Consider the following 17509-nt stretch of genomic DNA (forward strand, 5'->3'; position numbering starts at 1 on the left):
TTGTTTGAGGTACTTCAGAAGATCCAGCTCAATCTTCTTTTCACGAGCTAACTTTAGAATCAATTCCTTTAGCATGAAGCACTTTTACACTGGGTGGCTAACGACCCGGTGATACCTATAGTAGTTAGGATCGTCTATTTTTCATGCTTGTTCCAGCTGCTTGCATTCCGAAAGTTTAATAAGTTGTCTTTCTAATAATTGTTCCAACATGTCGACAACATCAGAGTCAAGGAATGGATAAACTTTTTTCTGCCTTTCTTTAAAAGTTGGGGTACACTTTTCACCACCATCATGCTTTTTTTCAAATCTTGTTTCTTTTTCTTTGGAGGAAAAATTTAGCGAGGTCGTATTGACGATCATAGATTTTGTTATGGCACTATTCCCAATCTTTTCGGTACCTTTGATTTCTTTTTATCCTTTCTCCCTTCAGGGACTAGGAAATATTTAATTTTCCTATTGGCGATGCTCAACTCCATGTCATGATTGCATGTTGCCAACTCCTCAAACGTTTGAGGTTTAATTCCTTGTAGGATGTAGAGAAGCTCTCAGTGCATGCTTTGAGTGCACATCTCCACTATAGACAACTCTGTGAGCCTATCTTTGCAATCCAGACTTAGAGCTCTCCATCGATTGATGTAGTCGATGACTGGCTCTTCCTTTCGTTGTTTGGTACTTGTCAACTCCATCATGCTGGCGATACATCTTGTGCTATAAAAGCGGTTGGGGAACTCTCTTTCCAACTATTCCCAACTATCAATTGCTTTCGACTCTAGATTGGTATACCAATCAGAAGCATTTCCTTTTAAGATACGGACAAACTACTTGACTAGCCAGTCTTCTCTAGTTCTTGCATTTTCGGAAGTTTCGATAAAGTGAGCAACAAGTTATTTTGGATTGCCCTTTCCATCAAACTATTGAAACTTTGGAGGTTGGTATCCAACAGGCATTCTCAGATTGTTAATTCTCTTGGTGTGTGGCTTAGAATACATAAAAGAAGATTGTGACGACCCTCCATACTGAACCCTTATTGAGTTTGTAATCATATCTTGTAGTTGTTGAACTGATAGGGAGGCGACAAAGGTAGACTGTTGCGGTTAGTTTTCCTACAAGATAGTCTTTCCTTTGTCATTAGCTTTTATAGTTGGAGCTTGACTTGACTAAAAAAATTCTCGAGCTTACATTTGATCTTTTAAAGCAGCGATTACATGATCTCGTTCCTCAACGACTTTCATTAAGAGATCTTTCTTTCTTTCCATCTTTGTCAGGCCGACTTAGCCATCATGACAGATACTACACCAAGGTATGATTCTTCGTTTGATTGGTTCAGAAGCAAAGGTAGAGTTTTCAAACAAGGGATTTTCTCTAATGAAAATCTAGCTTTTAGGAGATTTCATCAGCTATCCCCAGATTTTCTCTGCGATGAAAGAACCTTCTTCTTGCTTTTGCATGATCTCCTTTGAACGACTATAGGTGACAAATCCTGTGTAGGTGTTGCTTGCAACAATTGCTTTGAATGCAGCTTTTTTTGGTGCCAATAGTTTGCTTGAATGTTGAGAGAGAAATGAGAGGTAAAAAGGTCCAACCAAGCATGCCAATTTTTTGTCACGAGGTTTCCAGAGAAACTTGCTTCGTGAAGTTGAACTTGAGTTGATGTTGGTGTTGATGTTGATTTGATGTGATGTTCTAATTCTCTCTCAGTTGAATGCGTACGATTGTCTTGAAGAAGTGGAGCGCGTGATGTTCTTGAAATTAAAGTCTTGGAAGAGTCTTTGTATCTTCAGGAGACTTGTGTCTTCAAGGAATGTACAACTTCAGGAGTCTATGAGTCTTTTGATTGTTGGAAGAATTTTCTCTAGGCTCTCTGGAATATAGAATCAGTTGACCCCCACAAATGAACAGAGCTCCTCTATTTATAGAGTTCTCTGGTGGGCCTCGTGGGCTTAAGCTTGGTTGGTCTATGGGCTTGGCCCTTGGGCCCAATTAGCTGGACTTGGGCCTACTTTGGCATTTGCGCCAAAATAAGCCCATTTTTGTACTTAACTGGACTATAGCCCAAATTATAATATCAAATCAAGCCAAATTAATTTTACTCAATCCGACGCTTGTGATGAGAACATGTGGCGTCATGGGAATTTGTCTTCAACTTCAATTTGGGACATATGTCAACTTCTAATTGATCCTAAATTTGATGATTTGGATTTTCATCATTAATTTAGTAAATGATGTAGTAATTTATGATTGGCCCAAAATTTCTTATTCAATAGACACTATTTCCTAAAGTGAATATTGTTAATAATAATCGTTGTTGAGGTCGTGGTGATGGTCGAGATCATGATCGTGGGAAAGGAAGAAATAATTCTTATTTTTGTAGTGGTCGTTATAATCATTCAAATTTCAAAAGAACCATACAAAATGATGATCACAAAGAAAATGCTCCACAAGATAATAGTTTAAAAAGTGTTGAAAATAAATGCGTTCGATACGGAATGACAAGACATTAGTCACGTACCTGTCGTACGTCAAAACACTTAGTTGATCTTTATCAAGCATCCTTAAAGGAAAAAGAGAAAAATGTGGAAGAAAATTTTGCATACTAGGATAATGACATATTTAACCCATCCCATATGAAAAATTTGGATGTAGCGGACTTCTTTGAATCTCCTGAAGAGAAAATCGACAGAATTGATGTAACATCAAGTGTTTTCTTTGACTTTAAAAATATCTAGATTTAATGTTGTTTTTTTTTCATCTTTTATTTCCTCTTAGTAAATATTAACCTATGTATATTCCAAATGTTATTTTTCTTATTGTAATTATTTTCTTTTAATGAAGAAATCTGGATAATTTTCATATGTTGGGTGACTGAAAAATAAGTAAAGAAGATATATGTCTAGCAGACAACGCAACTACACATACAATACTTACAAGTAAAAAATATTTTTCTAAACTGACAACACTAGAAGCAAAAGTCAATACAAACCTAATTGAAGGGTTTGGAAAAGCAAATATTATTTTGCCTAAAGGAACAAAATTCACAATTGACAGTGCATTGTTCTCTAGTCAATCAAAGAGAAATCTACTTAGTTTTAAAGATATACATTGCAATAGTTATCATATTGTGACTGATAAAAAGAATAATATGGTGTATCTTTATATCATATCTACTATCTTATATGAAAAACGTATACTTGATGAGTTGCCTACTTTACCTTCTAGATTATATTATACTCATATACGAGTAATTGAAACGTATGCAACAATGAACCTGAAGTTCATGAATCCAGACATATTTACAATTTGGCATGACCGATTGGGTCATCCAGGGTCTATAATGATGAGAAGAATTATTGAGAATTAAAACGAACACATTGAAGAGCCAGGAGATTCTTCAATCTAATGAATTATCATGTGATGCTTGTTCTCAAGGCAAAATAATTATTAAACCAACACCAGTCAAAGTGGAGACTGAATCACCTGCATTTTTAGAATGAATTCATGGTGATATATGTGGACTTATTAACCCACCAAGTGGAAAGGACCATCTAGAAATTTTATGGTATTAACAGACGCATCCAGTAGATGGTCACACATGTGCTTATTATCAAGTTGAAATCTTACATTTGCAAGATTACTTGCTCAAATAATTATGTTAAGAGCACAATTTCCTGATTGTACAATTAAGGCCATTTGTTTTGATAATGCTGGTGAATTTATATCCCAAACTTTTGGTAATTATTATATGTCAATTATGATAAGTGTTGAACATCTTGTAGCTCATGTTCATACTCAAAATGGTTTAGCAAAATCATTCATAAAATGTTTGCAGTTAATTGCTAGACCATTACTTATGAGAGCTAAGCTTCCTACATCTGGGGGACATGCTATTTTGCATGCAGTGTCACTTGTATGCATTAGGCCAGTATCTTATCATAAGTACTCGCCATTACAATTAGCTTATGACCATGAGCCAAATATTTCCCATTTGAGAATTTTTTTTATGTGCAATATATGTTCCAATTGCTCCACCACAACGTACTAGATGGGTCCTCAAAAGAGGTTAGGAACATATATTGGATATGATTCCCCATCAATTATCAAATATCTTGAACCCTTGACAGGTGATGTGTTTACTGCATGATTTGCTGATTGTCATTTTAATGAGATAAATTTTCCAACATTAGGGAGAGGAATTAAGAAGTTGAAAAAAGAAATTACATGGAATTCATCGTTATTGTCTCATTTAAATCCACATGCAGATCCATATGAACTTGAAGTTCAGAAGATAATTCATTTACAAAATATAGCAAATCAGTTACCAGATGCATTTATAGATGCAAAGTAAATAACTAAGTCACATATACCAACTGCAAATGTCCCATTGAAAATTAATATCACAACACAGCAAGTTGTCACTAATGAGTCTGGAACACGTCAGAAACGTGGTAGATCAATGGATTCCAAAGATAAAAATCCTCGAAAAAGAAAATTAATTAATAGTCAAGAAGACTTGGTTGAGGATGTAAATACCCATGAAGAAATTCATGACATGACTAATGACGAAGGTGGAATATATAAAGATAATAATGAGATTTCAATAACCTATGTCATGACAGGAAAAAGATGAAACCAAACTCATGTAATTATTGACAACATTTTTGTGTATAATTTGCTCTTGATATTATACCTAAAAATGAGGATCCTGAACCAAAATCTATTGAAGAATATCGACATAGAAAATATTGGCTTCAGTGAAAAGAAGCAATCGAGGCATAACTAAACTCACTTTCAAAACTTCAGGTTTTTAGATCAATAGTTCAAACACCATAAGATGTCAAACCTGTGGGATACAAATGTGTATCTGTGAGGAAAGAAAATGAAAATAATGAGGTCACAAGATATAAAGAAAGTTCACAAAGACTTGGTATTGATTATGAGGAGACGTATTCTCCGTGGTAAATCCAATTACACTAAGATATTTAATTGGTCTGACTGTGGATGAAAGTTTGGATATGAATATTATGGATGTAAGCACAACATATTTATATGGATCTCTTGATAATGATATTTATATGAGAATCACAAAAGGATTTAAGGTACTTGAAACACATAAATCAAATTCCCGGGAATTGTATTCAATAAAATTACAGAGATGGCTATGTGGATTGAAACAATTAGGATGAATGTGGTACCATCGCCTGAGTGGATATTTGTTGAAAGAAGGATATCAAATTAATCCAATATGTCCATGTGTTTTTATAAAGAAATCACAGTCAAGATTTGTTATTATAACTGTATATGTTGATGATTTAAATATAAATGGAACTCCTGAAGAGTTTTCAAAGGTAATAGAATATTTTAAGAAAGAATTTGAGATGAAAGATCTCAAAAAAATAAAATTTTGCCTTGGTTTACAAATTGAGCATTTAACAGATGGGATATTTGTTCATTAGTCAACTTATACAAGAAAAAATTTGAGAATTTTCTATATGGACAAAGCACATCCATCGAACATTCCAATGGAAGTTCGTTCATTAGATGTGAAGAAAGATGTATTTTGATCTTGAGATGATAATGACGAACCTCTTGGTTTTGAAGTACCATACCATAGTGCAATTGGTGCACTTATGTATCTTGCTAATAATACAAGACCAGACATTGCATTTTCAATCAATTTATTAGCAAGATATAGTTCTTCTCCAAAAAAAAAGACATTGGAACGGAATTAAGCATATACTTCGTTATCTCCGAGGAACGGTCCACATGGGTTTGTTTTATTCAAATAAATCAAATTTTGATCTAGTTGGTTATGTAAATTTTGGATATTAATCTGATCCACACAAAGTTAGATCTCAATCAGGTTATATATTCACATGTGGAGGAACTGTTGTATCGTGGCGGTTAGTGAAACATACCATAACAACTACTTCCTTAAATCATGCTAAATTTTTGCAATTCACAAGGCTAGTTGAGAATGTATATGGCTAAGATCAATGACTCAACACATTTGTGAAACATGTAGTTTGTCATCTAATAAAAATCTTCCAACAATATTATACAAAGACAACACAACATGAATATCCCAAATCAACGGGGATATATTAAAGGATATAGAATAAAACATATTTCATCAGAACTTTTCTACACTCATGATCTTAAAGAAAATGGTAACATCACTGTACAACAAATTTGTTTGAAAGATAACCTGGTAGACTTATTTACAAAGGCATTACCTACTGTAAACTTTGAAAAACTGGTGCACAACATTAGAATGCGACGACTCAGAGAAATTTTTTTCCTAGTAAGGTTTTAACGAGATATATTTCATATATATAATGAGCATCTAAGGGGGAGTATTATAAATATTATGATAATAGATGTCCATTAGATGCTCATACTTAGTGTCCATTGACCATGTGTTATGCCCTCATTTCTCAAATGTTGTCCATGTGTCTCGACATTACCTATTATTAGTGTCTATGTAGTCCAACTCCTACTTGCCAAAGCTTATAAATAGTGGCATTTGGTAAGTTTTGGAAGATACACATTGGGCAAATTCCATAAAAATTGGGGAAAATGGAGAATTATTTCTTATTTTATATTTTGTTAATTTATTTTATTTTTATTTATATATTAGGTTTAATTTATTTTAATATCTATTTATTTTATTATTATGTTATATTATATTTATTTTAATATTATATTTTATCGGTATCTCTCCTTTAGGGTATAAATTTACATATTTATTAAATTAAAATATGTATTATAGAATATTGGGTCATTTTCAATATAGAAAAATGAATCAAAATATTTACAAATATTGCAAAATTTCACTGTCAATCTGCAATAGACGGCAAACCGCGATAGACTACTATTTGTGTCTATTTGCTAGACATAGATAGTAGTCTATCGCGGCCTATCTTGATCTATTCGAAATAGACTGTGATATTTTGTTATTATTTATAACTATTTTCAGCAGTTTTATTATTTAAAATAATTTTCCTATAATAAATTATAAATTTTATGATATTACAAAATAATAGTTATACATATTTTTTAATATTAAAAAATTCAGAAACTAATTAATAATAATATATATCCAATCAAATATTTATTAGATAACTTCAACTAGTTTTATGATTTGTAAATATATTATCAACACGGTTTGAACAACTATTTAAATTGTTTTTTTAAAAAAAAATTGTTTAAATTGGAATCCAAGATATACTAATAAGCACATGTCTAAAAACATAGAATACTGCTATTTTTTTATTTATTATTTTTTTTTTCCAAAGGGTATAATTTCGTTTCTATTGAATCTCTTATTTCTAAATTTTTTTTTTCAGATTGTCTTCGAAACAAGGTATTTTCTTTCCACATCTCAAAATCACTAGACTATGTCATTATCGTGTTTGTCCACGTACTCTTCCTTTAACATGGAGGGAAAAAAACATCAAAATGATCAATAAAATCATTGAATGAATTTAATTTAGCTGTTTCAATTCATTTCACACAATACCACATGAAGTTATTATTACTATTTTTTTTATACTAGTACTAATTAGAAAAATGCGACTAAAGATTCATATCAAATAGTACAACACAAAAGGATGAAAGGAAAGTTTTTTAGAGTTAAAAGAAAGCTAAGTGACTAAAATTTAAGGACAAATATGCAATATGGAAGTGAGTGTCCTTTAAAGATTGTCTCATAAGTCTCCTTCCTTTCATGAAAGTACATTAGATGAAAAAAAAAAATATTACAATAAAAATTACGGAGACGAGAGACCAAATTTCTGACTTTTTTTTCAAAAAAAGAAAAAAAAGAGTACATGTCGTCTACCATTGAGTTAAGCTCGCTTTAACAAAAGAAGGAAACTTTTCTTCTTTCCCAAAAGATGGTGGCTTTGAAATATGAGACTAATGCCAACCCTCGTTATGAGAGGTTCTAGTTTTAGGGTTTTCCAAGACTTTAGTTGTGTTCTCTTTTTAGTTGGAAAGTCTTAAATCACCGATTGACTCAAAAAGTTAAGTCGATGGATCTGAAAAATTTAATATCATATCATTTAACATAAAGTTTTGGATGAATTCTCATGTTTTTTTCCCTTCTTTCAAGTTTTGTGCTATTATCTTCTGTAGTTGAGTAGGTGTTCTTTTGATTCCTTGTTTGATTGTTTTTAGCTCCTTTCAAGTTTTGTGCTATTATCTTTTGTAGTTGAGTAGGTGTTCTTTTGATTCCTTATTTGATTGTTTTTAGCTCCTTTCAAGTTTTGTGTTATTATCTTTTGTAGTTGAGTAGGTGTTCTTTTGATTCCTTGTTAGATTGTTTTTAGCTTGTGTATTCTTTGATGTCTTATTGTTTTTCTATTTTTCTTTTCCTTCAATACTTCATTGGATAAAACATCATTTTGATCATATAATTTAAAATTTATTTAATTTTAATCTCTGAATTTTCAGTTATCCATTTTAATCTTATACTTTCAATAAATCTTAAATTCAATCCTCACTATTGATTTATTGTTGATTAAACTTTTTGCAATAAATTTTGAAAACAAATTCACACATCGTATTTTCTTACATGAAAATTATTGTTGTTTAACCAATTTCGGTAAAAAATAACTCTGATCGACTAAATTTAGGACTACGAAGTATGGAAACCAAAATGGTATTGTAACCTACACTTCAAATATATTGTACTGCAGAAGTAGAGCATTAAATAGAAACCAAATGGTGTAATATTTCCATATCATTGCAGTTATGTTAATATAACTTTTACATGGGACATTTGTAACTTAAAACCTATCAGAACTTGAAAATATCACCTTCTGGCATTCTGTGATGACAGGTATTTATTTTCTTTATATAAAATAAAGTAAGAACTCAAACATGCTGAATGAGGTGAAATCATGAACCAAGAAGCTTCTTCCATTTTGCATACCCGAAAATAAGCAGGAAAAGTAACAAACATCCTGCTGAAGTACCTCCGACAAAGTACCCGAACACCCCGTCCGTCTCGTACAATGTACAATGGATGTTCATACCAAACAACCCGGCAATTAAGGTTTCAACAGCTATGGCAAATGAAGCAATGGTCAGTGTTAACTGAAACTGAATGAGTTCGTTTCTTTGGTTGTCAAGTTGAATATTGACATAGTCCTCGGTGTCATCGATGTATTCCCTAACCTGCACGTGCAAAAATGAGATTAATTTAAGCCTTAAACTCGACCCTGATCTGCCTGTGGCGGCTTTTGCTCAAACAAGTGCTTTTAATAAAAACTAATTACAGTCAGTTATTTTTAAAGCTCAAAACGCAATAAAGCAGAATAGTCTTCTGGGTCTTGAGCGCAAGACAAAAAAAACTGCAAGGTCTTCTTTTTTTTTAGCACACCATATATAAAAGAAACATAGTTAAAATGAAGGGAAAAAATTTGCATTTAGACTTGAATTTGATTTTTTTTTTTATTTAATAAAGAAGAAAAAATCCTAATTATTACGGTTTTTAAAAGTAATTAAAAAAATCTAAGGATCAGGACTTTAAGCTTTGGAGCTTCACATAAGACAACATGCACCTAAGCAAGACGCTAGACCTATACCAAGGACCTACGCATGCGCCTGAGAGGATTTTTTAAAACACTGGTAAATAGTGTTTTATTGATAAATTACTTTGACACTTAACTTTACAATCTTGAAAGTGTTTCTGAACTGCTTCCCAGTTTCAAACACTAGGGACAGAAGTATTCTATTAATGCTTTCTACAAAGCACTTCAAATACTGTTGACTTTTATTAAAAGCATCTTTATATTCTTCTCAAACATTATAATTTTGGATGAGAATACTTTTGACCCAGCCAAAATCACTCCCAAAATACATATTAATATAACCTAGAAAATGACCAAAAGGCTGGAGGAACTAGTTACTTCCTTGACCTTATGTTTATCTTTAGCCACGAGGCCCACAACTACAAACAGTGTAATTTGCATTTAGATTTATGTTCACATCAGCCATTAGCTTATAAGGGAACAAATTAATTATCAAGGCCATCTGAAGCTTCATTCACTCGAATGGGGGCCCTGATCGGGATTTAGATTATGACTAAACTATAAAGATAAAGAATGGGTAGTTAGTGATTTATATTCTGATCACGAGAACCTACCCCACCCCTGTACTCGAACAAAATATAATCAAAGAGAGAAAGAGACTGTTCCTGTTGTTGCCTGATTATGGAATTTAATCAACGATATGATAAAAGAAACTTAGTTCTCACCGATAATATCCTGTTACGAGTCCCATCCAACTGCATAAAGTATGCCTCAAGCAGCATCTCCAGGTCCTCTACATCATTATCATCCAAAAGATTGCTGGTCACCAAACTGCCGCTCCTGGTGGAACTAAGTCGACGAAGATGAGGAACAATAGCAGTTGTGCTGTTGGAAGCCACACCTCCCATCAAAGCATCGAATTGTTGATTCTGCATCCATTTCCTTGTCAAATATAGTTGTGCCATATCTTCATTATCGTCTAATAGATGTTCTATCTCGTCCCGCACCTGCCATCATAAAAGCTGAGTCTTTTTTTTCCGTCGGTTTTCTTTTTGGATAAGATTTACTACATTTAGTTAAATCAACAAAATATGCAAAAGAGTGATATTTTGATGATATATGCTAACTGGAATCCCTTTTTTTCCCCTCTAAATCTCATTTGTCTTCTAGGGGATTCCTCATATTACAACTTGTTCAATTTGCTTGATGGATAAAAGTTCCATCTTCTCATAATAAGAAGAATAAATAAGAGGGAGAAAAGCCTAAATGCTGGGATAAAAGAAGTAGAAAATTCTTCCAATAAGCTCATATATCAAAATTATACAACTACAAAAAGAACTGCCCATTTTGCACCCAGAGAAAACCAAAAAATAAAAAGAAAATAAAGGAAGACCTTAAAAAAACGAGAGTACTTCCTTTTCTAAATTGAAAAAAGTACATAGGTTCCTTCAATTCCAAGCGATTAAAAAACACACACACACAAACACACAAACAAACAAACACAAAAGGGTCTGATAGGACTGGGCATGTTTAGCCTTTTGCTTAAAAGGGCAGTAAGCCACGAGAGAATCGAGGGTCGACTTTATATCTCTGCTTAATGTGTAAACCATTAATCGACCTAAAAACTTGAGCTAATGAATTGCGGTAAATTTAAATATATCGATAGTTTAACATTGTCCTTCACTTGCAGACTATAGAATTTGTAGAAAGCCCAACAAATAAAAATCAAAATTAATTAAGGAGCAAATAATATTAAAAACTTCAAACAAAATACCTCATACTATAATTCCATATTAAATCACCAATCAATCCAAATATTGAAGCTAAAGGGTTACGTTAATTGTAATTGTATCACTACTTTGGTTTTAACCTAACGGACTAAGGCCACCTGAAAATGTAATCTCCACACTCCTGGTCAGAGTTACCAAGCGTGGACCAGCACCAGCTTGAGGGTACAGCGACAACAGGGTTTTTACTTCAAAGTTTATTTTCAGTGTAGATACTTCATGATAGCTTCCCAACTAAAAACTTAATGTCTTTCCCATCTGCATATGACAAAATCCAATAATGCAAAGCAGAAAAACCAAAATGTACGCATGACAATATAACATCCACCAAAAGATTTCACAAAGTAGATGACCCACCAAAGAAAAGGAGTGGGCGTGTGGGTTATACGAAGACCTTTTTTTCTTGGGATAAAAAATTGTGCTTGTATTGAGGACAAATGAATACAAATGAAAGAATACAGAAGAAAAAAAAACATCCCCTCACTTGTAGGATTAGAAATTTGTAGAAGATCCAACAAGTAAAAATTAATACTAATTGGAAAGAACATGACGTTAAAAAGGTTTGACCTTCTGCTATGATACCTTGTGAAATCACTATTTAACCTAAATGGGTTACCGTAAACTTAACCTTTTGTTAAATTACAAGTTTAGCCCCTAAACTTACAATTTTGTATATATTTGGTCCAAATGTGTCCGCTAGGTCTCTATACTTCAAATTTTGTGTTCAATAGGCTCTCAAATTTTCAGAAGTGTGTAATAAGTCATCAAACATTCAATTTTGTGCCCAATGGATCCCTAGATTTTCAATTTTGTGTCTAGCAAGTCCTATTCAACATTTTTCTAAAATTCAGACCTAGTGACACAAAATTAAAAGTTTATGGTTACATTACATATAAACTTCATCAGTTAATTAAAAAAATTGAATGTGTTCCATAGATTCGGAATTCTCCCAAGTAGAGTCAATGTAGTATAAAGATACAAAATCAGGTTCTCTCCCTCCCAAGCAAACCCTTGCCTCGACACTAACTCCAATGTAACGTAACACAACAGAATCACAAGTAAAGAACCACAAGGCCCTAGCCCCATGTTACTTATATTGCCAGAACAAATCCAAACCTGCTCCCTTTTCAATCCATCTGGCCCCACTAGCTATCTTTCACCTACCACAAGTAATGTGAACAGGTAGCAGTTTCAAAATCCTATCATCTTCAACCTACTGCTCCTCTCACTGGATTAGCTCTTCAAGTCTCCGTTTCCCTGAATCTGCTATCAAATATGCTCCCCAAACTGCCAGAGGATGCAACTGCAGTTCTTAACCCCAGCGTAAGTTGAGAGGATAATGACAGACTTTAGAATTGTTCCTTTGGTAGGGCGTAATTGGGAGACATGGAATCCCGGATCAAAAATTGTTGAATGGGTACTCAATAGGTTGTATGCTATCTACCCACCCTCTACATTACTTAATAAAAGCCATTATATCATGAATCAAAATTCTCGTTCCTCTTAGTGGCCAAGGTCCTTTGTCAATATAGTTGCAACTCAATAAACAATTTGTCCCATTTATTTGTTTAAATGTATATATACACAGTGAAGCCAAGATTGTCGTGAATGTGTGCTAAGTGAATGGAAATAAGGACGTGAGCATCCTTTGTGAGGCGATCCACCAACATCACTAACGCTTACACAACCTTCATCCCCTTTCACTTTAGTAATTCCTCAATAATTATCAAAAAGTTTGTCCCATAACATTACGAGAATGGAGAAAGGTTATAACAGCCTAGTAGGTGACATCCACTCGTCTTTTACTGAGAAATGGAGGGCGGTCCACTTTCCTTGATAGTCTACTTAAGTTGTACTCCAAAGAGGTGGTCCACATGATTACATCCACCTACTTGTTAATGTTTAAAACATGGTATTCCCGAATAATACAAAAATAGAAGGCAAGTTTGCCTCTAATGAATAACATAAAAGATCGTGTATTGCCTTATTTACCTTATCAATCTAGCCTGGCCAATATTGGATCTCAAGGTCATACCTCAAAAGTTTGGTTAGCCAAAATGTTCCATACACACAAGTCTCTAATATTAGAGAGAAACTTCAAACTTTTCTAATCAATTCAGGTGAAAAATCCCTTACAGCCCTATCCAACTGATAAAAGCGTGGTCTACAACCACTATGGTCATTTTCTCTTTCTCATAAATGAATTTTTGTCAAAATTAATTTTAGAAAGCAATAGGGCTTCGATCTTGCATTAATACTCCCAGTACCCAACACCCTGAAGTGTCTGTGCACGCTACAAGCTCTTTATTGAAATCAAGGTGAGCGAACATCAATGCTAAAGTCATGGCAATCTCTATATCTTTCACAGGCTGCCTCAACATGCATATTCCATCCAAACTGGCCCTTTGGCTGTTCAGTCAGGCCACACTTTACAGCTGACACAAATTTTAGGTAGTTCAGTTCAAGAAACCCTCACTCTCAGATATTCTTAGAGACAGACCAGGACCACATGTCTTGAATCTTGCGAGGGTCTGCTTCTCCATAGTCAAGACACTGCATGTCCTAGAACAATTTTTATCCATTAATACATAGCCAGTGTTGTTGCAGGACCTCCAATCCAACACATTTATGTCGAGATGGTTTAGGGCATCGCTTGGATCTCATAGTGTGTAAGACAATCCTGGGAACTTCCTCAAGACAATCTTGTGTACATCCTAAGGGAATAACCAAATTGGATGATGGATGATAACCCAACTTGTGATCCAGCTTACTAAGCACTGTTGCCCCAAAGCTCGTCTAATAGCTCATTAATCACTAGAATTGGAAATTTATCCGAGGATTTAAAGCTCTATGTTATACACGTAGGTATCAGAATTTTACACAATGAGGTTCCTTTAATTTCACCAGACATTGAAATGCTAATATGCATGGGATTTAGGAATGCTACCAATTGCACCTATGAGTTTTGAAGATATAAAGTATCAACGTATGATCCTAAGTAGCATATTTTACAACTTGCATATAAATTGGCAAGCACAAGTCCTCAAACATTTGTACATATAAACATTTCACCAGGTGTAAATGCATCTACATTTAGGATCATGATCAAGAACTTTAGAGGGGAAAAAAACATTTTTCAATATGCTACTGTAAATTAACGATCAGTCATCACAATTCTTAACATGGCTAGATAACATTTCTGCCCCCCACCCCCACACACAGTGCAAAGAAACATCTCAAGCTGAATATATCTATTAATTAAAAAGGAGGAAAATATCACAATGGAAAACAAAAACATCTAACATTTTAAGGAGTTTGTAGAACTAGAAAGAATAGGAATTGAGCACACCTTCTGAACACGTGCAAGAATCCTGGTAAGATTACTTTTCAAACTCCTCACACGTTCTAGATTCTTGGTGCTGACATTCCTAGCCAGTTCATCCAAAACCGGATAAGCATCTCTCTCAAGGTCTGCCACGCTGGAATCTAAGTACATGCACACAACCTCCAAAGCATTTTCCAGAACCTGAAACTCAAAGGGGAGCTCATACTGCTCACCTTCAGCAGCTTCTGAAACTGGCAACCATTTTTCTCCTCTCGAAACATTCCCATCATTTTCTAGTTGAGATGAAACCGTCTTAGAGAGTAGCTTCCTTAGCTGATCTACAAATGGAATAACCTCTTGTCGAAGAGGGTCAAGTAATAGGACTTCTTCAGCAGTAACTATAGCTTTTATGAACTCTAAATTAACAACCATGGCCTTTTCCCTGGCTGCAAGAATACCAAAGAGAACTCAGTAGAGAATTCTAGACTTCACCTGACGATGAACACATGAATTGTCAAATCAAAACTGACTTTGTGGTTCCCAAATTTAGACTCGGAAAAAAAAAAAGCCAAAAAGAGGTGGAAAACAAGAGCAATCAAATCAAGAAAATATGTGCACGCATGATAAAGAAACAAATTAGAAAATTATTCGTCGTTGATGGTTTTAAACAATGAATGAAGAACATGAACAGACTACTTAAAGATGGAATGCCAAAACAATGACACACGACCTTACCTCTTCAAATTCTAGCTTTTCTCCCCAGGTTTCTCTCTCAATTGAAGAAGACAAAACCAACTAAAAATTCTTCACTTTCGTTTTTCATAGAAAAAAACGAGCTACTTAGCATCCTACAACTCTCCCTCTCTATAATTTCCAGAATCGGTTACAAGAGACAAAGGTAGGCAACAAAAAGCACTTCTAAAAAGTAAATATATATCATACACTTGTAACATGAAGTTTCTTGTTCAAAAAAAAAAAAAAAGTAAATATATAGTTCAAAACTTGTTGCAGCGTAAAATCAAAATTTACCGAGTATGTTAGAGGAGTGTGAGAAAACAGGACCAAGAATCCTCAAATCCCTAGCCGGAATTGCAGCACGTCGGATTATAGCGTTCTTGTCCCACTCTGACAGCTCCGATTGCCCCCACCTGTCGAGACGCATCCACAGCCTAGCACCTCCAGCCTTCTTCTTCACTTTTCCCACAGCCCCACCACCCCCACCACCAACCAAGCCATTCCCATTATTGTTAATGGGAGGAGAATTGGTGCTAATCTGCGGAGGTGGCTGTGGCGACGAGGACGGTGACGACTGGACCGCCTTCTTAGGGCGGCGACGACTACTACTCCGGCGAAAAGAAAATGGTCCTTTGCCCATTTTCTCTCGCTCACCACCCTTTCCTTTTGTCTTTGCTAAACACCCTTAGAATTCCAAGTTTCTCTGATTCCACTTGTTCGAACTTTGAGGAAACGATCGCCAAATTTGTCAACTCTGTGACCTTAAAAGTCTTATTGCCGCGATGACCTCCACCGCTTCCACCAATTGGCAAATTCCATCTCTCTGTCAGTTCCTTCTATTTTCAAAATACGTTTTCCACTACATTAAATCATCAACCTGTACTTCATAATTTTTTTGCAAAGAATGAGAACGCCATTGAATACGAATAAGACGGAGAAAGTCCATCAAACAAATATTGAAATCTGACGTAGACCAACATACGATGATTGAAACCAACGACCAGTTTCAGAGACGATTGAAAATCAGAAAACAACTCATAGCAAATTTCATAGAACACAAAAGGAACGTAGTAATTGATCAGTACAATATGAAAAGAAAAGGAAATAGGCAAACCTTAACAGGAGAATGAAAAACGCACAGAGAGCGAGTGAGAGAAACCTTGGGGGCGATCGAAAATTTAAAGAATCAAATCTTTGAAGCGTAAATCGAATTGAGAATACGATCAAAACGAAAAACTTTTCGTTAGTTTCAGCCCAATCGTTCCAGACGAGTGGCTCCTCTCTCTTCCCCACTGAAATTCTTGTGAAGATGATTAGACTGAAAATTAAATTGCAAATTACAAATAACGATTTTATTTATAATTAGGGGTCTTTTCAAATCTAATAAAAATGCCCAAATTATTCAAAATTGAAAAAGAAACCAAAATAGATGGAACAATGTCCAGCCCAACACGTGAAATACCAAAAATATCCCAACCCACATAAAAAATCGTGATCTGCCCAACGATTAATCGGATTATTCAAAACCCATGCTCACGCCCGATACCCGTGTCTTCCACGTCTTCTTCTTCCAACGGTAACGAATCCTTAAATACTACACAATAACCAATAACCATCTAACTTTCTATCTCGTCAGCTTTTCCTTCTTTCGCTACTTCATTATCTTCTCCCGCCGTTGTTACTTCATTTTTTGTCTCTCCTTCTTCTTCTTTTGTCCTGCTACTTCATCTTCTTCTCCCGTTGCTACTTTTGATTCTTCAAGGCTACAGTCTATCATCAAATCCTTCAAGATTATAATCATTCTCTTTTCTTTCATTTCATTTATTCTTCTATTTAATCATACTCATTAAACATTATTGAACCTAATTTTGTTTAACTAGATGATAAGCAAAAAAAATGATCAAAGTTGAATCATCAACCAGTAAAGGAAGCAAAGGAAAAGGTTTTTTCATTTTTCTGATTTTTACGATTAGATGGATTATACCGATTTGCACAAATACCTCGGCGATTCCCGCTCGTTAATACATAGAGTCCAATAAGCATATCTTGAAAGCTAAATCATCAATAAGCATAGCACAAACAAATCTGAAGAGGAGAAGAAGGTAAAACTAAAGTAGTTGATAACTTCA

General features: G+C 34.4%; 1 protein-coding gene across 1 annotated transcript; it reads right to left on the bottom strand.

The window, feature by feature from the left end:
- Nucleotides 1-8706: 8706 nt before the first annotated feature.
- LOC150038408 (magnesium transporter MRS2-4-like) lies at nucleotides 8707-16775 on the bottom strand. The gene is made up of 5 exons (XM_090307382.1): nucleotides 16495-16775; nucleotides 15675-16257; nucleotides 14670-15091; nucleotides 10259-10540; nucleotides 8707-9177 (listed from the first exon to the last, which is right to left on the bottom strand). Exons 2-5 carry the CDS (start codon nucleotides 16018-16020, stop codon nucleotides 8899-8901), a joined length of 1329 nt encoding a protein of 442 aa, XP_090163508.1. The 5' UTR covers nucleotides 16021-16257; nucleotides 16495-16775; the 3' UTR covers nucleotides 8707-8898.
- Between the last annotated feature and the right edge of the window lie 734 nt (nucleotides 16776-17509).

Source organism: Benincasa hispida, chromosome 1 (genome assembly GCF_027475165.1).
Source record: "Benincasa hispida cultivar pf3 chromosome 1, pf3_genome.v1.1, whole genome shotgun sequence".
NCBI lineage: Eukaryota > Viridiplantae > Streptophyta > Magnoliopsida > Cucurbitales > Cucurbitaceae > Benincasa > Benincasa hispida.

Bases quoted from the DNA above. Each gene is read 5' to 3' on its own strand.
- LOC150038408 (XM_090307382.1), bottom strand. From the start codon at position 16,020: ATGGGCAAAGGACCATTTTCTTTTCGCCGGAGTAGTAGTCGTCGCCGC. The intron at 10,541-14,669 runs GTGTGCTCAATT...TTATGATGGCAG, and splicing joins TTCTTGCACGTGTTCAGAAG to GTGCGGGACGAGATAGAACA. The intron at 9,178-10,258 runs GTGAGAACTAAG...TTGCACGTGCAG, and splicing joins CTCGTAACAGGATATTATCG to GTTAGGGAATACATCGATGA.